At 44.0% G+C, this 27,656-nt stretch overlaps 1 protein-coding gene across 15 annotated transcripts in view; it reads left to right on the top strand.

The window, feature by feature from the left end:
• The first annotated feature begins 8,174 nt into the window (after window positions 1-8,174).
• The window catches only part of EHBP1 (EH domain binding protein 1), a 227,228-nt gene continuing 207,746 nt past the window's right edge, over window positions 8,175-27,656 (top strand). For 14 of the 15 annotated variants that reach the window (XM_087775733.1, XM_087775727.1, XM_087775730.1 and 11 more), the window contains exons 1-2: window positions 8,318-8,585; window positions 9,677-10,087. In XM_087775733.1, coding sequence (XP_087631859.1) covers window positions 9,984-10,087 — 104 coding nt within the window. In that variant the 5' untranslated portion in view covers window positions 8,318-8,585; window positions 9,677-9,983. Of the gene's footprint in view, window positions 8,197-8,317; window positions 8,586-9,676; window positions 10,088-27,656 lie in introns of those variants that run through there. The other variant, XM_087775725.1, reaches the window with a different exon arrangement.

Raw genomic sequence — 27,656 nt, 5'->3', positions numbered from 1 at the left:
TCTGTACAGATCTGGAAGGGGCTGAAGAATGGTGGTCCCATTCTGTAGCTTGGGGTGGTTGGCTTTCTGTATAAGTGAAAGCACCACATGAATTAGTCAACATTTCCATATTTTTCCCTAGTGGGGGGCTGCCAACAGAGTTTTGGGCTGTAAGGAATGCTGGTTTATTTGTTAGAAGCGTTTAATGATTGATTGCCAGACGGATTTCAGCCCATGCCCCTGCCAGAGCATATGCACGAGAATGCTCTCTTTGCCATTGTACCAGCACCACCTGCAAGAGGTACCTTTTCTGTGTGGCGTGATGCACGTTCTGTGGAGGACCTAGTAAGCAAACTTGCACCATTTTATGTGGATGAAGTTGAACACAGTGTTGCTGCATGCAGAATTTTGGAAGCTAGTTGTCCCCGTGTTTTCTGACAGCATGACTAATATATACAATTTAAGAAGTGTACAGGGAGATTAGTGATAACTTAAGGTAATAGTTGAAAATAACTTGCAACACCATTTAAATCCATGTAGGTTAATCTGGACATCTTGAAGAGCAATTTGTGAGACTGGAATTACCTAACTTGGCTGTGATTATTTTGTTTCATTTCCAGATTAACTGGAGATATTTATCTAAACTGAATGGCTGCTGAGATTTTAAAAGTTGGAGCAGGAAACTTTGCAGTCAGTTTTACAACACAATTAATTGCTTGTCCTTTAAAAACTGATTCTCTCCACACCATCTCACATCTGCCCAACACCATGACCAAAGTCTGCAAACACTTGTCCACTTGCATGTCTTGCATACATGAACAGGTCCATGGGGCTCATTTTCATTAGCTATAACTTTGCTAACTATAAACCTTCCGCAGGATGAAGGCCACACTACATATACATATTCCTACTCTGCAGTTTGAGATTCTTTTCATCAAGCACTAATGTCCTGTTGCATGATGTTTGGGATTCCGGTTGTACAAGTTGTTAGACACAAATTTCCCCTTAGTCTGGTAGGAGCGCCGGTTTGCATAACAGATTGTCTTATCACATCTGCAAGGTAATTGCTTCTAGACAGGCTTCCAAGGCCTCAGATTTGATCTATGATGGTCTGTGCATTGCAAATGTCTGTACTCTAAGGAAGCGTATCTCTGTTACTGATGTACTGCGTGGATGACTGATAGTGTAGATCCAAAGTTAACTAGGCGTTCTCTTTAAAGGCGATTTATGATATTAAATTTGGGCAAAGAGGAATTTCCTGCATAATCTTTAGAGACAGCTGTATTACATTTTATGATTTCTCTGGCATTTATGCAGAGTTACAGAAATGCAGTTAAAAGGCTTTAAATTTTTCCAGTTCAGTATTCTGATTGCATGTCCAGCTACTCATTTTCTAATAAATGGGATCTCGGTAGAAAAAAATGTATGGGCTGTACAACCTTCACTTCTTCACCTTCCCGCCCTGAATCTGCAGTTTCCTTAGATGCCTCCATGAAGCATCTACAGCTGGTTCATCAGAGATTTGACATATGCAGCGTCATGTAGAATGGGTGTGTGTATGGGAGCTAGGAAGCAAGTCTTCCTCTGAACTTGCTCCATCTCTTATTTTCTTTCATAGCTCTTAGAAAAGGGTCTTTCTGTTCTTAATCTCTGTGGAGACAGAGTCTCGCTTTCTCACTTGTGCTGCCATACCTATCTGAGATGCTTTTCCCAAATCCTAGCCATAGGTTGCTCCCTGTCTTTATCTTGTCTGAAGTTTGGCCCTTTCACTTTCAGCTCTCTCCACAGTGTTGGTGGTAGTCTGTGTAACAAGCAATTAGGTTATGAAAAAAGTAGGTATTAAAAAAGGCCACATTTAAAGTTGAAAAGAACTGTAGAAAAGAAGAAAAAAAAATATTGTTACAATGAGAAAAAGTTAACAGTTCCCTAGAATCAAGGTCATTGTTTATGACGGGCATCTTAAATTAACAGCTGGATTATTTGCTAAGAAATCATAGAATCATTTAGGTTGGAAAAGACCTTTAAGATCATTGAGTGCAACCGTTAACCTATCACTGCCAAGTCCGTCACTAAACCATGTCCCTAAGCACCACGTCTACCCATCTTTTAAATACCTCCAGGGGTGGGGACTCAACCCCTTCCCTGGGCAGCCTGTTCCAGTGCCTGACCACCCTTTCGGTGATGAAATTTTTCCTAATATCCAATTGAAACCTCACCTGGTGCTACTTGAGGCCGTTTCCTCTCATCCTATTGCTTTTTACTTGGGAGAAGAAACCAACCCCCACCTCGCTACAGCCTCCTTTCAGGTAGTTGTAGAGAGCGCTAAGGTCTCCCCTGAGCCTCCTCTTCTCCAGGCTAAACAACCCCAGCTCCCTCAGCCGCTCCTCATAAGACTTGTGCTCCAGACCCTTCACCAACTTCGTTGCCCTCCTCTGGACACGCTCCAGCACCCCGATGTCCTTCTTGGAGTGAGGGGCCCAAAACTGAACACAGTACTCGAGGTGCAGCCTAACCAGTGCTGAGTACAGGGGCACTATCACCTCCCTGGTCCTGCTGGCCACACTATGTGCTGTTTATTTTAAAAAGAGAGGGACAAAGGCATTCTTTACCTCAGTAGTGCTGCAGGATGTCCTATACAAGCATAATTATACTTTGCAAGAAGGCTAGGGAGACCACACAGGAAGGGTATTGAAGAACTGGAAGAGGTACAGGAGACACTAAGCATGATAAAAGATCAAAAGTTGTTATTTATGGACAAAGTACAGGCTGCTGCTTTTTTTTTTTTCTTTTTTAAGAAGAGAGAAACTGGGGCCACTAAGAGATGTACACAATTCTCAAGGATATCAAAAGGTTAATGACAAAACTCATTCAGATCATTGCAAGCTGACTAACAGGAGAGTTCATAATAAATCCGGAGAAAGCAGTGCTAATCTACAGTTTTATGATACAGAATAGGGAAATGCTTTCTGTAACGTGTGGGTGCCACCATCAATACCCCATCTTCTGTCTCGCCTCCACAGGCTGAACTGCATTGCGGCTTCTGGATTTTAGGAATGTGACTCCTGTCCTTGACCTCGTCTGCAGATAAATACAACATGCCCCTTACTGCTGAGTGGTTTGGTAAGAATTTCAGCCAGACAAGAGAGGGGAGATAAAGGAAAGACAGGTGAGGTTGTTTTTCATCTGCTCTTTTTGAACCAGCCTGCTTGACTTTACCTACAAGGCTTTGGGCAGTGGAGTAGGGCTAGGTACCCAGTGCCTCTGGGGTGGCATAATGAGGCTGGTCCCAGGAGAGCAGAGGGGCTGTGAGATGAGGCTGCCACCCAGGGAACAGGCATTTTGGTTACCCCTTCTGGCACAGAGCCGGGACAGGAGGCACTGGCTGCCTGGCTGAAGCACAGCAGGGTCTCACCACGTACAAGGGCAGGCTCCAGCCACAGCACGGGAGAATAAAGAATCCATAAAAAAAGAGGTGCTGGTGAGTTAACCCAGCCCTGGTCTCTGCAGATTACCCTTGGCAGCACAGCTCACGTGAGCCTGCTCTCTGGGGGGCAGACTCTGGATTAGGAGGTTTAAGAGGGTGGGTGCCTCTACACAGCTCAGTGCCTTGGGCTGGGACCTGGCCCGGGCTGGGAACGCTGCTCAGGTAAGCTGGTCAGCAGGTAAGTACTAAAATGGCCTGCCTGCCTCGGCCCACACCAGAGTGTTAACAAAACACGAGCCCACCAGAGCGCATCCTAAAATCTACTTCTTTTGCTGGTAAGGCAAGAACAAATTGGGATGTTTTTATGCTTTGTGCCTTAAGCGCAGCTGGGAGTATTGCTGAAATTATATGCTTTCGTTACAGGCTATGATAGTAACTAGGCTATCTGATTCTGCAATGTGGGAAGCGCCTTTTCTCAGCTGCCAGTCTCAAAGTCAAGCTTTCATTGCACAAATGAAACAGGGTATTCCACCCCCCCGCCAATTGTTGCCAATATATAGGAGAGGGAATATTAAAAACATTTTTCCCTCCAATACAGAATCGCTGTTGGGTGTCATCAGATCCTGTGAAAAGACAGCTGAGTGGAATTTTTCCAGCAACAACCAAGAAACAAAACAAGAAAGGAGGATTAAAAAAAAGATTTTGTTGCTGCATACATTTTTATGATTGGTTACATATATTTTTTTAAATTACTGTTGGGATATGAAGAAACAAAGAAAAAGCAGACAAGCGTGCTGTCACAGAACCTGGTGAGCATTGCTTGTTATAGAACTGAATTTTAAGGCATCGCATATCAGTTAGTGACACGTATTGGGGACCAGGAGGATGGTACTTTACCTGGATCTGCTGAGGTCAGTGCAAATTCTCCACTCCCTTTGTTAACATGGGATCAAACTTTTGATGGGATCCAGAAATACAAGAAAGTTAAAAATGTAGCGGGTGAAAGTAACCTCATGTGTGTAGCCCACTGCCTCAAAAAGCTGAATGCTCTTGCAAATTTGACATAATCCAATTAGTTGATTTCCTCAGTGACATTTCTGCAGGCTCATATACAGAAGGACAGGGAAACTGAGATTTATAATGATAGCTATTTCTAGCAAAGGTCATTTCTTTATTGGTGAACAACCTGTCCTTAGTCATGCTGATGATGAGGTGCTGAAGGATAAGGGAGAGGCTGTATAGCTTTAAAGCATAACAGGGAATAACATAAATAGAGCATAGATCATCTTTCTACTTGGACCAGGAGGCTTGCAATCTACCACCCATCAGGCCAAAGCCAGGGAGCAGGAGTCAAAATCCAGAAAAAAAAAAAAATAGTGGGATTTCTGTGGAGATTGTGAGGGAGGCTGGATATTTCATTGTCACCATAGGGGGGGAAAAAGGGAGCCACAGAGCACAAGCATGTATTTTTGGATAGTAAGGGTGTCCTTGGTGGAACCAGCTGCTTATAAAGAACCGTGTCAGGGTGCTCTGGGGACTCCCTGGTCTGCCCCGCCAACTTCCCAATTCGAGCAGCGCTCAGCATCCTGCTCCATGCCGTTTCCAGAATGACAAAGATGAGGGCATGCTCAAATATACAGAAATACACTTCCTCAGCTTTCCTTCCTCAGGCAAGGAAGGCAGCAGTTTTGACAGGAATATGGTTTAAATAGATTGTATCATACATATTATATATCTTCAAAAAATAAAACTGCATCTGCCTATTCATCACATGGCTATTTTTCCTGCTTGCAGAAGGGAAGATCTTTGACACTGTACATAAAACGATGTATCATTGTTTTCATGATTAGGAGGACCCTTCTGGGGGTCATGGGAGAGTTGTTCATTCAGCTATTGATCTTAACAGTGAGTACTGGGCACTTTGGTGTGACTAGCTTTGCTTGTTTTCACCATCAAGCTCATAATATTGGATTAAGTAAAAATGTGACTGTTTCCCTAGATTTTGGCTCAGATCCTGAACTGTGTTCTATAGCTGAGCTATGGTTCTGCTGGATCACTGGCACAAATCAGGCTTATGGCTGGCAAGACCAGTCAAGAGATCTTTTCAATATGGCAATGAAGTCAATATGGGGGGTCCTCCCTGATCCATCAGAGTGCTCTGACCAGGGGATGGGGTATGAGGTTCTTCGTCCATGCCCTTGCTAATCCCTTTTTGCCAATTATTGGGTCCTTCGGGCTGTGAGCTGCCAGCAGAAGTCACAAGGGCTTTTGCATTGGTCTGGTCTAGGACTCAGTCCAGTAACGTGAGAACACTGCGGTGGGTGGCCTCTAGTTTCCAATCTGCAGCTGAAGATCTTGCCCTTCTTTCCAGAGTAATTGCTCACACCCTTTGAAATCTCCTAAAGCTTTCCTCAAAACTGCAAGAGCTGAGGATTGCTACTCCTAAAAACTGTGAAATAAATAGGTAATCTGTGGGACAATTGCCTGTGTTACAATCCTCACCATGCAACGAACGAAAAAAGCAGCCTTATGCTGTGTACTTAGGCCTGGTGTAACTTGAATCCAAAAGCTATGAAGGAAATGGAAAATGTTAATAAATAATGATGTTTGAAACACAAGTCACTGAACAAACCACCAGACCTTCTTCGTTTATTCTACAGGACAGAAAATGACTATCTCAGTTTGAAGAAAATAAAATCTTGGCCAAAGATGTGTCTTAGGAATTAGCCTGGATGCTGCATGGTATTCAGAAGATAAATCAGAGCAGCTTACAGATTAACTCTTGGTAATAGATACAGAATAAAGACAACTTTTGCAATAAAATCAGTACAACTGACTACTTGACATTTCCCTGGTATGAAGAGCCAAGGATTTCCTCAGGGCCACTGGAATTTTAAATTACCTTGTTTGATCCGCTTTTACAGCTGCCAGATTTCCATCTGGTATTTTCCAAGTCAGAACCAAGCATATGTGTGCTCCAGACTGCGCGTTCTCAGTCTGATGTGTTCTAGAAATCCCGGCCTCATTTCCTAAATCCTAAGCAGGTGATCTCCACTTGAAAAAACAGTAATGTCTCTCTCAAGTGTGTTGGAATTACTTGGTGTGTGCAGACCAGCTGCAAAACTGGGACAGAAATCTTAGAGAAATGTGCAAAATCTTCAAATTGTAACTTCAAAAATATTCAGGAAAAAAAACCGAACACATTTCCGAGAAAATCTCTATGAGTAGTACAACTGTCTTTCACATTCCAGTGTAACACTTTAAGAAGGAAAATCACTGCCTCTTCCAGGACAGCTCCAAATAGGTAGAAAATGCATGCCCTCTGGCAGCTCGGGTAAGTAATCTGTCTTGAAAGAAGGCAAAGGAATGAAGACGAACACATTATAAGCAAAGGGCTGACCTTTTAATAGCCCAAATATTCACCCTCTCCAAAGTAACTTAGTTCAGCTTAGGCCTGTGGCTGTCTGCACAGTCATTCTTTCTCTCCTTTCACTCCAGCCACTGAATGCTGGCAGCCTCTGCGATATGCCGGCACGGAGAGAGGCAGCTTAGGGAAGAGGAGGAAAAGACTGGGATAAGGAGCTTCCCAGTCCATGGATCAGGCTTGGACTCCATTTAGTTTGTCATGGCAAAGACAGAGGACTGCAAAGCCCCGAGGCTTCAATTTCACAGCTGCTCTCAGACCTCCACTGCATTATCTTTCTTATTTCTCTCTGCTTCCACTTGATAGCTGGCTTAGTTTCTTACTGGCTTGGCTGATAGGTTTAGGATTAGCTCCCACAGCATCTCACACAACCATGTTATCCTGACTCCGGAATCCACTTGTTGCAAACAGCGCTTTGGGATCTAAGACTTAAGGCACCTGCATGAGTGTAAGGAGAGGCTTCAGAAGGCAAGCGGGCAAAAAGCTGTGTGGTGTTTTCTCTCTGAACCAGAATAAACCACCATTTCATTTTAGATTAATGCTGGAAGCAAGGGCTTACATCTGGCTCCTCACCCCCCCTTAATGGCACTGCACTGTAGGGGAAGTGTTCAGCCAGTGGGGTTATGGGAAATTCCCATCCCGCCTCCCACAGGGATCACCCACCTCCTCGCTCCCTTCTCCCCCGCAGATACTTTTACATAAAACTGTGCAGAACACCCAAACTCCAATGTCTGGGTGAAGCTCACAGAGAACATAACCAAGTTAAATCAGCAAAGACGTATCGCCCTGCCTGTGTTATTTAATATCATATTTCCTTTCCATCCACCTCCCATCCCCACAAGAACTCCGGAGCACCTCCAGCATCAGGCCCTGTGCTGCAGGACGTGGGTCAGGCTTGGCGCTGGACCGACACCGCCTCAGGGCCGGGCCCCGCCGCCGCTGCTGTCCCTCGAGGTGGTTTTTCCTCCCCTCCCACCGCCTCCATCTACCTCCCGCGGCCGCTCCCTCCCTTCAGCCGCCCCGCGCCCACCGGGCAGGCGGCGCCGGGGGCTGCCTCCTCGGCTGCCCCCCGGCCCTTCCCGGCGGCGCCTGGTCGCCGCGGCCGCTGCCCGCCTCCCCTGACAGCCCACTCCTGGCGCCACGCCCACCCCGCAGCTTTAGGAAGCACCAATGGCCGGACGCTTTTGTGCTGACGGGCGGCCGCAGTCACCTATCGAGTAGCGTCTCCTTACAAGAATCCCCGCCTCCTATGGCGCTTCGACCAATCAGAAAAAACTAGTTGGGGGCGGGAGAAGAGGGCCTGCGAGCTCCGTCTTTCCTCACTACCTCCCTCTCTCCGTTGCGCGAGGATCGCCCCGTTCGCCCGCAGGTGATTGACACGGGGCAGCAGCCAATGGGCTGCGGAGGGCGCGCGGCGGGGCCAATGGCGCGGCGGGTGCGGGCTGCGCCGGGCGGCGGGGGCGGGGGGAGCGGCGGGCTGGGGTGAGGCGCGGCGCAGCGCCGGCAGGAGTGCGATGGTGGTGGCGTGAGGCGCGGCGGGACCTCGGCTGTCTGCCCGGCCGGCGGGGTGAGGAGTGGGGAAGCGGCGTGTGCCTGGTGCTCGCCATGAGGCTACAGGAGGACGGGGACAGCCTCAGGGCGCTGCCGCCGGTGGGGCTGCCGCAGTAATGGGCAGCGGCAGCGCTGCCTCTTGCCTGCCGTGTGGTGCCAGCGCCCGCGCCCGCCCGGCGGGGACCGCCCGTGAGGAGCCGGCGGCAGGTGAGTGCCGCGGCACGGAGGGAGCCGCCCGCGCTGCCCCGCGTCCGTTCCCCTCCCGCTTCCCCCAGCCGCCTCTCCTCCCCCCTTGCTCCCCGCCGTTGGCGTTTTAATTTTTAAACCCCAACGGCTCCTGGCCAACGGCTGCGGGGGGGCGGGGGGCGCTGCTCCGGCGGGCTGGGCGCTGAGGTGACAGGGGCTGGTGAGGCGGAGCGGGGCGCTCCTCTCCCCGGGGCTGGTGGGGACGGCCCCCTTCGCGGGGACGTTCCTGGACTCCAGGTTGCCTCCTTGCCTCCTTTGATGCCATCCTACCCTGCCTTCTCGCCAGGTGCGGCCACCTTTTGCTTCACCATATTCCTAATGAAGAGGCTTTTTCCTCCGCAGCCAGCAGAGATGCTGCTTTCATGTGGAGGGAGAAGACCGATCTGGGTTTCTCGTCCGCCTTTTCACCTCCCTGATGAGCGTTTCTCAGTTCAGGATGGAGAGGCATTTCCATTTCAATATGATGCGGTGAGGAAGATGGGGAATCCTGGGCAGCCAGGGCTCAGGAAATGCCCTTCCTCTTTCATTCTCCTCCTCACCCTGGCACAGGCATTTAAGTAGTAACGCTCCCTTGCCGGCTTCTTGGCTGTTCCTTCTCCTTGGAAAGAGAAATGGGAGCGGGAGGTGTGTGAGAGAGGAAAGAACTGTTACACCTTTTGTCATCAAGACAAAGAACTTGTCTTCATCTCCCTGTGTCCCTCCCTCTGGGTGCATATTGGCAGTACCACAGCCACTTTGTATTGCTTCCCGGAGATGCTTCATAAGGATTCGGTGTGGCCCTGACCTGCCCTTTTTTGTTGTTGTTGCCAATTGTGATGGTGCTGATAAAAGGACATGTTGATATGTTTCCAAATAGACTCGTGGTTTGCATTCCTGAAATTGCTGCAGCATTCTTATTTATTTATTTAATTGGAGGGGGGGATGACAACAGGAAGGGGGTATGTTTTTGTGGTTTATTGTAGTTGTTTGGAAGGTACGAGATCACGTGCAATTGCAGCACTGTAGTATGTAGTATATTAACCAATGCTTTCTCCCCCTGTCTTGTCTTTCAGTCCTGCAGTCTCCACATCCTCTACTGTGTGAGGAATGATGATTCCATGAGAGAACTTCCTTTCAATTACCTGTCTGTTCCTATTGCATGCTGCTCCTGGCCAGTGATGAGCCATTCAGCTAGACTGGGATTTACCGTGAAGAAGGGAGAGGCAGAATATGAATTGTAGACATCCCATCAAGTTCCTCGTGCACTGTTTTTATGGTGTCTATATATAAATCTGCTAGTACTAAGCCCACATACTCTTAAACCTACATTGGTGTTTGCAGAGTTGCTACTGTGTAAGAGGACGGGTATTTCTCACCATCATGGCTTCAGTTTGGAAGAGACTGCAGCGTGTTGGGAAACATGCATCCAAGTTCCAGTTCGTGGCCTCTTACCAGGAATTGATGGTCGAGTGCACCAAAAAATGGTAAGAAGTGGCTCCTGTTGCTGCACAAATGGTGGAGTAAGTTGCTGGTGCTGCAATAGGAACGATGTTGCTCATTTTGTATTGTTTGGTGTGTGTGCATTGGTCTTGCCTCCCCTCGCTTTTTCTTGCATGCCCATTGCAGAAGCAGCTGCATGGGGTGCTTGTTTGTCTTGATGAGTGCTTGCTTTGCTGCATACTTATCTTGGACCTGTTGGTTTTGTTCTGTACTCTGATTTTCTTAGATGGCATTGTTGTTATCAGGCAGAGGACGGTGCATTTATTAGCTCTGCATTGGTCACTTAGTGGTGTGGTTTTGGTTGTTGGTTTTCGGTTGTTTTTTTTTTTTTTCTTAAATATTTCCCAAGAGCTGTTTTCCAACTTCCAACTCAACTCTTCGTGCTGAGTGTTATCTGCTGACACTGTTGTTAGCTGGCTGAGGCATTTGAGATCAGTCCTGAAGATGGTGGTGTTTTAATGTGAGGTGGATACCCATTTCGATTTTGACTTTTTTACCTGAAGATGTCTTGTTTCTCCTTCTTTTCCTTGTTCCTTTCCATCTTTTAATGGGAAGAGGCAAGAGACAGATCTTTGGGAATTGTCTTAAGGTATTTCTTTAGTCAGACAAGAATTTTGTGTGGTCGTGGTCCAGTTGGATGGCTTTGGAGCTTAGACAGCAGTTAACAGTTAATGGTATGGGTCTGGTGCATCTTCCTTCCTGTGCAAAATAAGCTTAAATAAGTCTGCTAGGGAAGACAGAAGCAGCTTTTAAATAGTCAGGCAAAGATGTCCTTTATACAAATACTTAAGTGCTGTTTTGTATGTTTGGAATATTGACGTTACTGACATAACTCCTTGCATTAGTGCGAGCCTGTAATGTCAGGGGACAAAGACAGTACTTTCCAGACCTCGTGGACTGAGATGTTCAAATTGCCTTGTAATAAACTGCAGCCTCCTTTCTAATACTTGGCCTTTCTTCTTGTTGGCAAGTTTGGCACTTGCATTGGCTGCTTTCACTGGTTATGAGTAATTGCCTCGACAAATTTAAATTCTATCTCTTGGAGTTGGAAATCTCTGTCAAATATGCTGGAAGGCTGCTTGCTGCTCTGTCTTAAAGGAACACTGTCAAGTTTAATTTTTTTTTTAACAAGTTATCTTCTTGCCTAAAATGTTTTGAAAGATTATTAAGAAACAAAATCGTTTTGGAAGTTGAACTTGCTTTCACAGAATAAACTACAAATAAAAACATTTTAAAAGTTGAAAGAGGCTGTCGTGATTATCTCATGGGATCCACTGTCTAGTTCAGGGCAAAGAGTTTGCCACAGCAATTTTGGTTTATCAGGTTTGTTTCAGCAGTTGTGTTTATTACTTTTTATGTTTTGTTTGCATAAACTAGCCGGTTTGGCTTTCATTTTCACTTTGATTTGCTCCTTGAGAATTTGCAGAATGCTTCAGCACTAAAGTATGAATGCTGCAGGGGAATGTTCAGATTGGATCTGCAGCTAACTTTCACTTGATTTAAGACAAAGTCACACACAAAAGTTCTCTTGTGAATAATCTTGTTATTTTAGAAACAATTAGCTTATTGTTTGATCATAAACTAGAGTGCCCACCTAGCAAAATGCCTGTGTGTGAAGTAATGAAAAGGCATTTCAAAACCCCAGATACGCCACTAATTTTTTAAAAATAGATTGTCTTACTGAACCTTCATTTTACGTTCTTGAATTTAAATATAGGCAAGATCAGTGCTTGTGTTTGTTATGACGAAGCAACAGTATGGTGGTGAAATGTGGATGAATTCTAGGAAAAATAACAATAGGGAAAAAATATCACTCACGCAGTCATTTGATTATAGGCTTTTCTATTCTGTTTCCTCTTTTTTGGAGAACCTTAACAAAAATGCTCTATAAGCATGCAAGCTAAAATACGATATTTCTGCCATAAGTGCAACTCCTATATGAAACAAAAAGATAAATATTTATAAATTTTGAGAACCCTCAACTAAGTCTTTCCTTAACTTTGGAGAAGATAACGGTTTTGCATGTGCTGACAGAATCACTGCTTCCTCTATTTCTGAAGCTTGACTCTGAGATTGGCCCATGTGAGAACAAAACAGAAGAAATGAACTCCATATGCTGTTCTTGCTGAAAGCACTCAATATATATTAAGTGTCAAGTGCTGTAGTCTGTAGATTGTTTGATCGAAATGTAGTAAGCAGTAAGTTATTTTAATGTACTGGCATTTTAACAATGCAGTGTTTCTGGAGGAAAATAATGCTCCATTCATATTTTAAAATAAATGACAATGCAGTCATGAACACACTTGAACTGAGATGTGTCTGTGAGCAAGGATTGTGCATGACCAAAACAGGGTGCCTGTCTATGAACTGCTATTTTCTGTTAGGTTTATGTTTGTCTAGCTCTTCAGAAAATGAGTTGTGTTTTAGAAAATTTTTGTAACTGGTCGTGTGCAGTTTTCTATGTTGGGTGTATTTCTGGTTGGCTTTAATACTTTTTCGTCTCTTCTGGACTTGTATTGATCTGAATTTTTTTTTAACCTAGTGTTCAAAATAGCTCCTGCTCTTCTCTTCTGGAGTTATGCTGGCTGTGTGGGAAGTCACTGCCGCTCTGGTGTTGCTGCTTCACCCTTTAAAAGGATTAGCTCTAGGTACAGCAGCATTTGTCCAGCGTAGGCTGAAAGTCCCCTTCCTTGCTTTTTCTGTTCTCTATAATTTCTGATTCTTGTCCCTATTTAATCATTGAAGACAGCCACTCTCAGATGATTGCTTTTCATTGGTGGTGCATTTTGGGGGGGACAGGTTGTGATGGAGTGTCCAGTATTGTCACTGTTTCATTAGAAACAACTTATTTTCAGGTAATTAACAGGACTGAGTTGCTTCTGTGGCATTCTGGCTGCTCCTGCTGACCCAGACCTAATTATTGTGGCTGCTCAATACCTTTGAAAAATTGAGCAGTCGGTTCATTTAGAGCCTCTCATTAAAAATAAATAAATAAATGTAGTCTTGATCTTTAATATGGATTAGTGACTCCTGCTACTGTAAAAACGTCATGCTTTGCATTAATCATATAAGCATTTTTTTTTTTTTTTGAAAGGCTCTTGCTTGGCAGTGCTGGAGTGTGTCATCTTCCACTTACCCTTGGAATAAGCTGGGGCAGTGCAGGATTTTCCACCCAGCCTCGCCAGTGAGCTGCAGTGCTGGCCTGGAAGGACTATGCATGATAGGAGAGAGTTAATTTAGTCCTTCTCCTCAGTGCAGAGCCATTGAATAAAACCAGAAATCAGTCGCATGTGTTTTGCTTAGGCTTCTACAAAACCAGTTGTGTTTGCTGCTCTGTGCTGTCAGAGCAGACTGTTGCTGTGTGGGATAGGAGCGCGCTGGGCATTGCTGGCAGGTGTAATGCTGTGACTCACGCAGGGGACCCAGTTCAGTTGCCTGAATGCTGGTGTCTAGCGCTGTTTGAGATGCCTTTGCGTTTCCTGCCAGTTTGGAGAAGCCCAGGTCTCCTGTTGATCCTGTGTCAAGCCTGCCAGCCCGGCATGCATCTCTTGTGTACCCTGGGGCTTCTCAGCTGTTGGAGGCCTCTGTTCAGGCGACTGAGTCAAGGCTTGTCTGAGGCACAGGCTCAGCAGAGGAGCCTCACAGGAGGAAAATGCTCTTTTGGACCAGAGATCAGTTCCAGTACTCAGACCTGAAGCTGTGATAGCTGTTTGACAGAGCTGCTGAAGCACCTAATGCTGAAAACATGAGTTCTCTAGGATGGCTTTTATGTTTCCTGATTTTTGTGTGATATCTCACAAATCAGGGACCCAACAGGAGCTTCAAGTGTGCTACTGACTGGTTTCCATAGAGAATGGCCTAACGCTTACAGAGTTGAGGTTGCCAAGTTCCTAATATGGTGTCCATTAGATGTTTTTAGGAGCGAGAAGGCGACTCACCTGAATGTAGGTGCTAACTGCTTAAAAACGCTGGAGAAGAGTAAGCATAAGAAGGCTTTTCTACAGGATTTGCCATTCAGCAGTTGCTTTAGCGATAAAGAAATATGTTATTTTTTTACAATGTTTGTGATACCTGTCATCTCATAGGAACTGCTTTGCTTTTAAATTCTGCTTAAAAATACAGTAAGCCATGATGTTCTAAAAGGGTTAAACTTTTCTTGTATGCTGCCTTAACTGAAGACAGGCTTCATTTCCATAGGGCAATCTGCCTATTTTTGTATCAATTAGGTATGGTCTGAAGTAGGTTCTGTTTTTTCAAATATACATCTTTCTCTTTTGGAAATGAAGTAATGCTTAATCTTTTTTTTCCAAAAGGCTTTAGCCATCTGTTTTTCTCTTCTATTGTAGTTTCATAACTGGATGCTGCAGGAATTTTAAGATTTGGCATGCACTGTGCATGGGAGAGAAATGAGCTTTTTGAGATTCCATGGTTCACACCAGTCTGCTTGCCTTCTGGTCGCTGCTTTCCAGCAAACTCTTCAGTGCTGAAGGCCACCGAAAGAACTGGAGTTAACTGGTGTCTGTAGAAATCCCTGTACGGGATCAGGCTGTCAGATTGCTCAGTTACTTTCCTTGCTTTGCATGGTTCTTAAGAGGGGGTTTTGTGAGCACCTAATGCTTTTAATTATTAAGGATGACAGCATTGAAATGTGTGACAAAAAAGAGATACAATTACAGGTCAATTCAGAATCTCTTTGAGTTAGTTTTGCTGTGAACCGTGCTTCTTGTCGTGGGCTTGCTGTTCTGAGTTTTTTTGATGGGATTTGCATTTGCACCTTAGCCATGAGGTATACTGTAACAAGTATAGCTTGTGCAAGGAAAGCATCATGCAATTTCTCCTGCTTTTTAGCTTCTTTTCTCCTTCTCAATTGAATTATACTCTGTTCTTACACCCTTCATTGAGATCTCTGATTCCACACCAGATAATCCCCATCTGTAAATACACTTCAGCATTTTCTTCTCCATTCATTTCCAGTTTTGACTGAGGACTTTTTGAGAGCTTAAATTGTTCATCAAACTTATTCTTTCCAAATAATCACCACCAGCTGCCTTACAGGTCAGCCTTGTCCGTCCCTTTCTTCCTACATTAAAACACACTTGCTGTCCACATGCAAAAGCCGTTCTCCTCTGCCACCTTGCATCTCTTTCCTCTTTGTGTCTGAAAGAAATCCTTGATTTCAATAATGTAGATCTGCTCCTTTGGGACTTCTGTCAGGAGGTTGTCTACCAATCCTGACTCCTCAACACCAGCTGCTTTCATTCCCTACCTTACCAAGCTAGCCTCCTGGCCCCTTTTATAGCCTTATGTCTGCTCCATGGACCATAAGCTAGGGATTTCTCATCAAAATTATTGGTTGCATATTGTGCAGTGAAGACCTCTCAATAGGAGAGGTACGGGTGTATGTGAAATCCTCCTTGCTGCTCACTTTTTTCAGATTGTCAGTGCTGCATACTTATCCCCATTTTCTATTTGCAGCGACTCTGAGAGTATTTGAAACTCTGTGTCCAGTTCCTAAAAGACCTCATTGGTAGAAGCAGGCACAAAGTTTAGTATCCGTAAGGTAGAAAGATTTGGGTTTGTCATAAATACTTGTCCTGAATTTTATTTGTCTTTGAGAGACAGAATTCTTTCCAGCAATTCCTTGACATAGTTTACTGTCCTAGTAGTAACAAAAATAATTGTCTAAAGCAGAAAAGATTAGGTTATATCCAAGTCGTAGACAAATTCATCTTAATGGTCTGGCATTCATTCATTTAAAGGGGTGACAATGTCTCCTTGAATAAATAAAATACACTAACTTATGTTCTAACACAGCTTTATTTTTTTGAGAGAGAAACTGTGTGTGTGTAACTTCCTCACAGAGCTTTACAAATAAATAAAACCTGGCACTGTGTTAACTTGCATACAGTAAAGTACGTGTACTGTTCCTTTGAACCCAATGGACTTGAGCTGCAATAAAGAATTTTTTTACAGGATTGGATCCCTGTGAACACTCTTTTCAGCTCTTTGTGTTATGAGGATAAATAAAATGAAATATTATGACATTGTGCGGGCCTCATCTGAGCTGAGTCTTCCGTCTCTTGGACTGCTCAGGCTGTATAGTGCCAGTCTGTTGCTTCTATTAGTTTTTAATTGGTTGGAGAGAGCTGAAGTCCCTTTCACAGTTTAGTGTGAATAAGGAGAGGAGGAGGCTGGTAAGGTTGACTAAATCCGAGGAAACTCTTCTTATAAAACAAACCCTTCAGTTACTGTAGTAAAAGCATTCTGCTTGGGTGGCTTTCTGAGAATATGGGAGTGGGGGGTGTGTTGGGGGGTTGTTTGTTTATTTCTAAAAGCTTTCCCAGTTTGCTCTGAGGGGAGTGTGTGAAGTGTGTGTTTGTTTCCCTTGCCCCTCTCTCTCCTTTTTCTCCTCGGGGTAGAAGCTGGCCCTGGCAGGCTGTTTGCTACCTTGCTGTGGGACACACCCAAGCTGCCCTCTGCCCCAAGTCTGTCTTGCATGTCCTGGAGTGGACTCTGAAACACAGGAACTATGCAGCTGAACTTCTGTTCCTTATTTTAACATATGCACACAGCAACAGGGTAAATAAAGCCATCCTTGTTTTCTTCCTCTTGTTGTTTTTATTTGAAAAATGTATTTCTGCAGCATACAGTAAGTGCATCAGAGCCTCTCAGCTGGGAAGCTGTATGTTTTGGCAGTTGAGGTATAGGGTAGTTGTGGCTTTTGGCACCTGGAAAGGCATTGCAGGGACTTGAGGACTGTGGGTTAAGCATGAGCTAAAATTAGCAGAACCATAACTAACATTGCTGTTGTCCAAGGCTCTGACTCATGAGGCTTTCTGGATTCAAGAGTGGAGCTGAGATGTCGCTGTCCCTTAGCAGTAGTCTTCCTCTGCTTTCCTCTGCCCCGAAGCAGAGGTAGGATGACAGTAAGGCTGCCTGGTGCGCTAATGTTAACTGCCATCAACTTCAGTTCAGATTTGTAAGGTGAGCATGAACTGCAGCAGTTGAGGAGCGTATGCACCTCCCTTATGCTGCCCTGATGCAGTGGGGAGGAAAACCTGCCAAAGGGGTGAGGTGAGCCACAGCTGGAGGCAAGAACATCTTCAAGTGCTTCAGCTAAATCACCTGCATCCTGAGTCAGTGCCCTGTGCTGTCACTGTAGGGCTTCCAAATGACAAGCTTTTGAGATGAATCAGAAGTGCAGGCCCTTCTGAACTATAGTTTCTAGCTGCCTGCAAACCGGTAAAGATGAGCAATGCAGAAGTAATTCTTGTTTGCCTGTTGAGTTTCTCGTTGTAGTGGAGAGTCGTTATTGGGGATTCTTTTTTATTTCTATTTTATTATTATTTAAGGAGACTTTCTTGAGGATTACTCCAAAGCTGTGGCAAAGCTCTGCAGCTGCTAAACTGTCTGCAGCTGCTGAACTGTGATCTCTGTGGCTCTGTGTATTTATTTTAGCACAAACTGGTTTTGGGTTTTATTTCATGTGCAAGCTCGGTCTCCTGCAGTCATTCTGTGGGCTTTGTTTTGGGTGAGCTGCTGTATCAGAGCCTAACAGCACACTAGCAGATCTGACCTTTCTTTTCTAATAGATCTATTTTGAAAAATGACTTTGGTGCTGACCAAGCATCATAAGGGCAAAATAATTTCTAGTTCCAGAGACAACTGAATTAAAACAATTGGGGGCGATTTAAGACTCTACCATCTCACATCGGTTTTGACTCCTATATTACCATGGCCCACATTACTACCACTCATTGCCTTGGTGCCGTCTCCTCAAGCACCTGTAATGACCAGTCACCCTCCATATTCACTGCCTCCTCTTTCTTTACCCAAGAAGCAATGTTTGCTTCCTTGCTGCTGTCTGATGGGTCAGAGTTGTCTGGGGCTGCCGGATGGGTGGCATTGGCTGTTGCGGTGGGAGATGTACGTTTCGACGGGTGTGCAGCTTTGCTGGGAACCTGTGTTCATCTCCACCTGTTGGGACAAGCCCCATCACCTTTCTTGTAGGCCAGGCAGACCAAAGACATTCCCTAAGTCAGCTCTGAGCTTTCCATTAGATACATTGCTGCATGATGCCCTAAGATGATAGCTGTTTTGAACTTTCTTCAGAGCTAAGACTAATGTGCTGATGCCTGTGCTTTTAAATCCAGTGTCATAAACTGACTTCCCCCTCCCAGCTGTGCCTGGGAAGAGTATTTGCATAGCCAGTACTGTTAATATCAAAAGCCATATTAAACGATGTAATTGGAGAATCTGGACCATTGAATACTGTTGGCAGCACATTGTATGCTGCCACTCAGCATGCACTGTGAACTTCCTTTACTTTCAGTGACTGCTCATTAAGTAAACTCTGAATCCCTTTGTTTATGGCAGTACATAGGAGGAGATTTAAAAGAACAGAAAAGAGCTGTCAAAACAGCTTAATTCACTTTTCCAGCAAAGATCTAACTCAGCAGCCTGTAAATTTCCAAACCAACCTGTTGCTGATTTATCTGTGGTTTATTAGCAGAGGACTTAACCTTGACAGCTCCTGGTAACACCTGACATGATTATAGCTCTGGAGTCACAGCTCTGGCCATGTTGGCAGGTGAGTGAGACTGGCTGTTCTTAATTTCTTGGCCGTGTTTTCCTTCTGGTTGTACCTTCCGTCTCTTGGAAAACTGATTTAGTGGTTTGTCTCTTCCTGTAGGTAACCCGAGCAGTAGTTGTATAAAGCTGTGGAAAACTTTAAAGAGAACAAGATTTTTTTAAACTCCTTTTTCTCTTCAAGTGCAGATCTTAACTGGATAGAGTACTTGCAATAAGTGTCTCTTAAGCTGAGTGAGTGAATATTCAGAAAACTTGCCTTGCATTCCTTTATCTTTGACATGTAAGAAAATTTTAAGAATGGGAGAGTCCTGACCCATTTTTCACCACTTCCTCTCATACCACAAAAGCAAAATAATCTAATACAGTGTTACTTGGTTTTGAGGCATATTGGGGATGGTTCCTGTTTACTGTTAACACTTTTTAAAAGATCCTTTTTAAAAATACCTATGACAATGGTGTTTTCACCCCCTTTTTGGGGATTTGTGCATGTAGAAAGGAGAATTTTGGGTTGTAGGCTTTGCTTTTGGTTTTTCATTTTCTTGCTAAAATTTGTTTACTTTCTTCCCTTTGGATGGCTGCTCTAAGCTCCAGTGTCTGCATACGCTTTCAGAATACCAAGACACAGACAATCTTAAAACAGTAAAGGAATTCTTTTTCTTTCCCATGGATTCCTTTTTTCATGTAGTAAATGGAATTTGATTTTTTTTTTTTTTCCGTTTCGAACTGAAAGATGACCAAGAGAAATCTTAACACCCTGAATTCTCATAGTGACTGATGTAATCGTCGGATTTTTTGACAAAGGATTGACGAAGTGTGTGATGACCCATACTGCTAGAATTGTAAACATCTAGTGCTTAAGACATGATGCCTCCTTTAGTCCATAGCTGTAAGGCTGTCCAGTGCGGGGGGGGGGGGGGGGGGAAGGAAACTCTTCTTTCCTGCCTCCACACTTCTCTTCCCTCTTTACTGGGGTAAAAGCCATGCCAGATGAAGGTTAGCAGCTGCGCAACAGAGGAGTGCCAGCATATGGTAATGCAGAGAACTTGGTAAAGGATGGTGTGAGGGGACTGCCCCTGACATGTCATCTGCTACCTGTGGGACTGTGGCAGCCTACTGTGCCATGCTGCCCTGTCAAAACTTGTACCTCCGCTCCAACACTGCTGTTGCTTTTCTAGAGAGCTAGGACATCCATTTTCTCTGGGCACATAACACTGTTGTGGTTGATGGGGCCGTGCTGTCAGTGGTTATGACAAGCTAGCTTGCTGTGGTGTTGCTTTTGAACCTTGGGCTTCTCCCTTGTTTTTAGCTTTACTTCATAGGGAAAAAGTTCTTGTGCGATGTTATAATGTGTCTGAATTGTCTGTCTGGCCAGCAAATTCAGCGTTGCTTCAGAAAGTTTCAGCAGACCATTTCAACCAAAGCTTACGGGGTGGAAACCTCCCGCTATTATTTCCATGGGTTTTGTGACAAAGGGCCTCTGGATAGAAGAGAGGAGTCTTGGTCAGACCCCATGGCTGCAGGTAAAAAGCCAGTAACTCTACCCTTTATTAAACACTGGAGAATCTGCAAGGGTGAAAGCTGCTGGCAGCCCGACCTCTTTCCTTCTGCCTGGAACTACGGGTTTGTTTTCGGTTTGCGCTTCCACGCGGCCCTTTGTGCAAGTGTATTTTTGGAGCAGGGAGTTGCTAGATACATTTCTGTGTTTCTCTGCTCCCCATCTGTTACCATAACCGCCTCCTGCTCTAGCTGCCTCAGGAGAAGCTGTATCGCAAGGGAAAATTGCAGTAAAGCCAGGCGTGTTATCTGTACTTTCAGTTCGTGGGTTACCTGGTCCTGGTGCTTGGTGTTGATCTTACCCATCATCAGTAACTTCAGTACTGCTGATAGAGTGGCTAATGTTCATGTAGTACCACTGCAGTCCCTTGTCTCCTTTCCTATTGCTGTACCAGGAAACAGGAATATGGAAAATTTTGCCTATAGATTCAGCCTTGTTGTCTGGAGTGGACCCTAATAAAGTATTTACAATGCACAAAGTCTGCTTCCTCCTGGAAAAAAATATGCTGACTTCAGTAAATAAATTTATTTCAGACAAATTTATTCTTGGGGAAGTAGAGCATGTACTGTAGGGGGAAAAATAATACTACTTCTTTTAGCAACAGCTGTTAAAAGGAGGGTGCTTACTTGATTTTTTTTTTTAATCAATTAATGATAAAGTCAACAAACTAATTTAAAAAAAGACAATATTCTTGAGCTACTTTTGACTATAGGAAGACTGTAATTTACCCTAACTTGTTTATGTCCACCTCATTGTCAGAACTGTCAGTATCTCTTAAGGTTCACAAAACCTCTTAAGGTTCACAAAGGCCCCGAGAAGCAGAAACCTCGTTAGCCTCACAGAGTGAGTTTTCTCCCCTCCTCTTTCTTCTGTGCTGTGCCATAGGGGGCACAGAGGAGACTTGGTTAGGTTTGCCTTGGGACGTCTTCTACAGGGTGTGTTTCTTCTTTGCTGCCCAAGGAAGCCTTTAAAAAATGGTTGGTCTTGCAGTTTTTTACATAGAATATTTGCTTGTTGCATTTCAGAATTGCTCAGGGATGGGCAGGACCAGTGGTGAGGTGAGCTGAGCTGACCGGGAAGCAGGGGGAGTGAGGAGCAGAACGTGAGGCTTATCTCCCTGCTTGAATGTCTTCTGGTCTGCCTGTACGGGATATACAAGGCAGATCCTGCTGGGTTTGGAGGTACAGAAAGTGACCTAAATACGAGCAACCTGTGTGTGAAGCAAAAATAATTATTTTGGAGAACAGCCGTGAAGCCTACTTGTATTTCTGCCGATGTCATCTCTTTGGTTAGCACGTGTTTTATTGCTTGGGTCTTAACTTCTTATGCTGAACATCCCTTGCAGCAAAAGAGAAGTTAAAAGTGGTGGGGAGACGTTTCTGGAAGCTCGCAACACATGACAGAGAAGTCTGTCACCTGTGCATAGTGTGTACAAATATATAGTTCAAGATGCAGTGTATATATATGAAATCAATGTATGCTGTTGAACCATCTTAAGAGGAGGGAAAGCCTGGATGCTGCTGCTGAATAGCAGAAGGGGTGGCTGTTGCTGGTAAGGGACAAATCTTGTTCACCCTTGGTTATTCTGGGAGGCATCCAGGTGTGCTGTGGGGCACATGGGCTGAGCGGGAGCAGAAATCTCACTTCCTTACAACCTCAAGCCATCTCGCTGGTAAACTAAGTAGCTCTGAAATAGTGAAGTATTTCATGTTAGCGAAATGCTCAACATTGCAGTAAACCTCAGGTGTTTATTGTCCTATTGAATACAGCTCCGTCCAGTTGTAATCAGATTTTTGTGTTTTATTCAGACAGATGTTTACTGACCCAGGCCACATAAAATTCTTGTGACAAAATGTGCCCACTTTAAAATGGAAACTTACTGTGTCATGTTGAGCTTTCAGACTTGATTTTGCTGAACAAGCAATATGCACATATGTATACTTGGGCCTCATCTATATGCAGCAGCTCCAGTGTTTCACTGTGCCTTTGCAATCCATGTCATACAGCACCTATTCTTCCCTTGTAGGCAGGAGGCAGCAGTACAGAAGTACATTATCTAGAGACATTTTCATGGAAATAGCTGCACAGCCAGTTTAAGCACTTCTGTAGCAAAATAAGGTGCATTTATATTTCTGATTGTACCAGAACAACTATTCCATTTTGGAGTAGCTTCTCTAATTGAAGTATTTTTGTCCCAAAAACTGTCCTGAGCAAGCCTTGATTATCAAAAATGTTGTGCCTCTCTTAGAGTGACTGTGATAGTAACAATCATACTGTTAAAGAAGAAATCTAAATTTAAAATGTACCAGGAGTTCTTTTTGTGCTGAATGAAAACAAACCACATTATTTAAATATTCCTACCTTGAAGACACAGGTGGAAAAAGTGTGGCTATTAATATCACATGATGTTAAAAAAAATTCTGAATGCATTTGAAAGGGGTTCTTTCATTACGTTTTCTATTCAAAGGAAGATTTATAGCTTTGTAAATAAAACTGCAGTATGTGTCTGGCCTTCCTCAATGTAATTTTACTCAGTTCAGATTGATGTCCTGATCTCTTCAACCTGATGCATCCTTATATTGTCACTGTGTTTTATTTTCTTCACTGGATCTGTCTAAGTTGTTTTCCATATTGGTGTCACATGCCAGTTTCCAGGTGGTTGATGTGAAAAGGGTAGGAATAATGCAACATACACAAAAAGAGTACTTATATGCTCTTACTGTTACAACAGCAGTCAGAAAATCCTGGTTCCACACTAGGATTTCTTTCAACTTCCCTTGTAACTGTAGACAAGCCATCTTTTCTATCACTCCCTAATTTGCGTGCACAAATCATCTTCCGTCAGCTTTCCTACAGTTTTACATCCACAATTACTTATAAGTAGGATTTATGTCTCCTCTTAAAGGCCAGAAGGTAGCAGCTCTCAGTTCAGTGGTACTGGCATAAAACAACTAAAAAGACACTTTGCTGTGTGGAAATAAATATCAAGTGCTGACAATTTCTCTGCGCAAAAATTCTGCAGTTGCACAGCTCCAGTATTAATCCAGTCTTGTAAGACTGCTGTGTGATGGAGAAAAATGATCCCTATTTTATATCTCTGAAACGGAAATACAGAGAAATTGTGGAGAAGGTGCAAGAAACCCTCTCTGTACTGATAAGAATTGTACGAGTGCCGATTTATGGTAGCAAGACACTGTGTAAGTGAGGAGGAAATTGCAAGTTATACCCTACAAACCGGGGAAAAAAAAAAGAGAGAGAGGGGGCATTTTTCTAACTCTAAGTCATGTTAATAATGAGGTAATTTGCAAGCGTGTTTGGTCATATGGGGTCAGACTGGAAACTGTTGCAGTGAAGCAGAGTACCTGAGGAAAATGGGAAAGGTGATTCTGGAGGAGTGACCGCATGATCACCAATCTACAGTTACTGATGCGGGAGCTGAAGCAAGCTTTTTGTTGTGAGGAGGGTTTTTTGTTTGTTTTCTATTTATTTTCCTTTGAGTGATATGTAATTAAGATTATGTGTAATGGATAAATGCCAGATTGAGGGGAAGGGAGTATTTTGTACTAGACTCTAAGTACATCCTTTCTGGATTGACATTTCCAAAATATTTTATTCAGTGGTGGCGATATATTAGAAAATGACAATAACCATAAGGACCAAGCTTCTCTTCAGTAGAGGTGATGGATGCCTGAAGCATGGAATTGCACTTGAAAGGCTACATGTTGATTACTCCAGTGCGAAAAGTTCAGGGGACCTAAGCTGTTTGTGTCAGATTCACTTGCAAACGGTTGTGACAGTCTGCCTGACAGTTCAAACTAAAGTGCTTTAAAAGAGGTGTTTATGTAGAAGCTAAATGAAGGAAGAGAATTTGTTAAGCTCTGCGAAGACTTTTGGGATTAAAGCTGGTAGGATGGAGCTCAGTTACAACTCCAACAAAGCTGTGGCTGCACAGCAGGGTATAGGCTTATCATTACTGTGATATAATCAGAGCTGTTGGAATATTCTGCTTAAGATTGTTGATTTCAATATATACCTACACTGGCTGGATTAGAATTACTCATCGTTTTTTTTCTCTCTACATTGCTGCAGAATTTATTCTGTGATTTTATTTTCTGCTTGGACTTCAGCTGATAGCTTTTTCTTTCATATCATATCCACAAAATCAGTCCCAAAACCTCATTCTTGTGGAAGAGAGAATGTGAATATTGGGGGGAAAGTAACATTTTATTTCCTGTCCTTAGAAAATGCCAAGAATTCTATGCGGAGCATTTGTTGCTATTATTTTACTTGTTTGTTGCTCCAGCATATCTGTCCTGTGACTTGCAATGTAAGAAGCGATAGGGTAGCTCATGAGACATTTGAAATATTTATGAGGCTAAACTGCAAGAACCACTCTGAGTTTGGTCAGAGACAGATTAAACTCCTGGCTCTGACTCTCTTGAGAGAAGCAAACCTCCATCATCCGTTTCAGAATTGCCAGTCTGGTTTGTAGCTGATTCTTGAAGACCAGGATTGTACAGAAATCTGATGCTTCAAAGCTAGAAAACGTAGGCACCTGCTCTATCTCTGATGCCGTTATTTATGTGATCAAGCTGGCCATGTGTTGTCTTTACCTTACGGATATTTTCTGTTTGACTGACCTTTTTCCCCCCCTTTTGGATGTTCTAGCTATAAGGTCCCTGGGTGCATGTGATCCCTATTCATGTCTTAAGAAAGGTAAGAGGGGGAAGGGAGAGTATGGCTGAGGAGAACAGGGAGCCTGCATCCGTCTCCAAATCCTGGGGACATTTGGCCATGGAGAGGTTCATTTATGTTAGGTAAAGCGGGAAGTGTCCCATGCGAGAGCTTGTCTACACTTTGGCCCTCCTCGCCCCAATTACTGCTCTGTCGCCTTCTGCCATCCTGTTGCTGAGGGACATGCTTCATTTGTGGGATGGCAGAAAGCTGTCAGCCCCTCCGGAATAAGGGCTGCACACGTTTGCTTGCCTCAGGGAAAAGCTGGTGGTGTGTGCCTGCACGTGTTGTTGGGGACAGGCCACATGTGTCAGATGTGGCTCGGACACTCTGGATTTACTGCGTGTCTCTATGGAAGCGTCTCACAGCTGGGAGGCTGCACATTGTGGAGGCAGAGCACTTGTAGGAGCTGTCGGGCTATCTGTGTGTCAGTGGAAGCACATCAGGTTCTGGCATACGCAGCTGCCACAGGGAATCCTGCCCTGCCCCTTTTGGGGAACTTAAAGGTTTCTTTGCACTGTTCCAGCGATGTGAGGTGACACTACAGAAGCCAAATGTCTGGCTCTAGTTTACAATTTGACTTGCTAAATGTTCTCCAAAACACTTATTTTCATTGGCTTTGAAGTTTGAGGGTTTCAGTGACCCAAAGCATCTTTGAACATTAACTGCATTGAAATGAATGAGTAAATTCACACCTCATTTGGTACTATATTGCTTGTCTGGCTGCAGAACAAACAAACCCCAACCCTGTATATGTTAAAACTGAGCACTAGCTTTCAGCCGGAGCAGTGAGAAATAAGAGCCCTGACTCACCTGCAATGACAGGGGTTAAAGGCTTGAGTCTGCTAGGTCACCTGTCTGCCTTAGTCCAGGTCAGGTCCAACCAAGAGCCGCAGCGCCAACAACAGAAGTTGCACTTCCTCTGGTGGACGGCTTTGGGGAAGAAGAGCTGTTGAGAAGGCGTTGGTACGGCGCGGGGTAATGTGTTAAACAGCAAGAGCTAGATATGCCAGTCCTCATCTGTCAAAGCCCAAGAGACAAGGTTAAATTAACAGATCAAGCTGAGATAAGTGTTTGTGTAAGGTCTTGTCTATGCTCAGAAACTGGAGAAGTTAAGGAGAGCTGACTTAAAGCATGAAGTGCATAAATAAAGCCGTGCTGAACTCTCCTGTGAATGCACTCATTCAGGAGATTTGCTCCTTACTGCAGTAGCCCAGTGATCGTAATTTTCCTGAGCGTTCCTCCGCGGGCCTGCCTGTTGTTTTGAAGTGCTCATACTGCTGGAGCGTGGGCGTGCACACGCGTGTGCAGTGCTGGCCTTGCCAAGGCTGATGTTCCATCTGAATGCTCCAGACGTAAATACGTTAAAATTTTGCAGGCTTCAACTTTTGAGCCTTGTTTGTTTTAAAGATGAAAAGTGTATTCTATATCAAATACGCTGAAATATGTGGAAAAATCTTATTTTGCAGAATCCAAGGAGTTTGTGTGCTCACGCATCTCTATTGTCCGTGTTGATGACTCTGCACATAACTGGTTTTCCCCCTCAGTGCTCTGTGTGAACTCTGCACAGCTAAAATTGATTCCCATTCCCTTGGTGGTTAGTTTACATGATGGATTTCGTTAATTAGACTTCTTTGACCCTAACTAGGCAAAGGTATTAAAACTCCAGTTTGAAATTTAATCGTTTACAGTAACTTATCTTCATTTCATTTACTGTAATACCTTTCTAAAAGCTTGAAATTAGAAATTTTCTTTCTGTTTATCCTCATTTAGTGCCAGATCCTGCAGCACTTAATCTGGTAGGAGGTTTTGACCTTTCACTGTAGGGACACCGTTCTTCACTTGGAACAACTAGGTGTTGCAGTAAGTTTGAGAGGCTTTGTCTTTTACTTTGAGTAGATGGCTCTCAGCACTTTGCAAGATTAAGAGTGTATTTTGCGCTGGGAACCAACCTAGCCTCCCTTTTTTATTCACCTTTCTGCTTCCAAGGAGAACTGCTTTTCACACCAGACACATTTGTGTTTACAGATAAAAAAATTTTATATTAGAGTAAAATTGAAATCTAGGGTGAGACAAAATTACTTAATCTTTTAAGCTGTGTGCTCTATGGGATAGAGGGGCTCTGTCTCTTTATCCCTTTGCCTCATTTAATGGTACAAGGCTGGAATCTAGCCTGCAAGACATCAAATCCACTTAATAAAAAATCTGGACAGCATCCAGGAGTCTCTTCTGTGGCTGCAGATGTTACTTTACAACTACCCCATGCTAAGATCCATCAGCTAACTAAAGTAGCCATTAGGCTAAAACACGATCAGGCATTTCACTATAGGATGGAGAGGGTATGCGTGCTGTCTATTTTAAGTTGATATAAAATACCAACCATGGCAGCACAGGAAGAAGAGAGAGGGCAGCACAGTAGCCAACGTAGTGACCAGGTTTAGTCTCCAGTTACAAACTTGGTGTGTGATGGGTAGCAAAAGGCCTCAACTTAAGACTTTGAAACAGTTGATAGTGGTGGTATCAATACGTCTTCATTGGGAACGTAAGCAAGGAAAGGGCAGTGTTCATTTTTAACAGTTTGTATCTCAAAAATTCTGGGGATGCAAAGGACCTTTTGTACCTTGAGGGGTGTCCTCCTGTTGGGTGTTAGTAACCAGCTGTAAGCTTTTCAA

The sequence above is a fragment of the Nipponia nippon genome, unplaced genomic scaffold (assembly GCF_047370975.1).
Source record: "Nipponia nippon isolate SJK-2023a ecotype South Korea unplaced genomic scaffold, ASM4737097v1 scaffold_4, whole genome shotgun sequence".
NCBI lineage: Eukaryota > Metazoa > Chordata > Aves > Pelecaniformes > Threskiornithidae > Nipponia > Nipponia nippon.
Note: the sequence above shows the minus strand (reverse complement) of the source record. Positions and strands in the feature narration are given on the sequence as shown.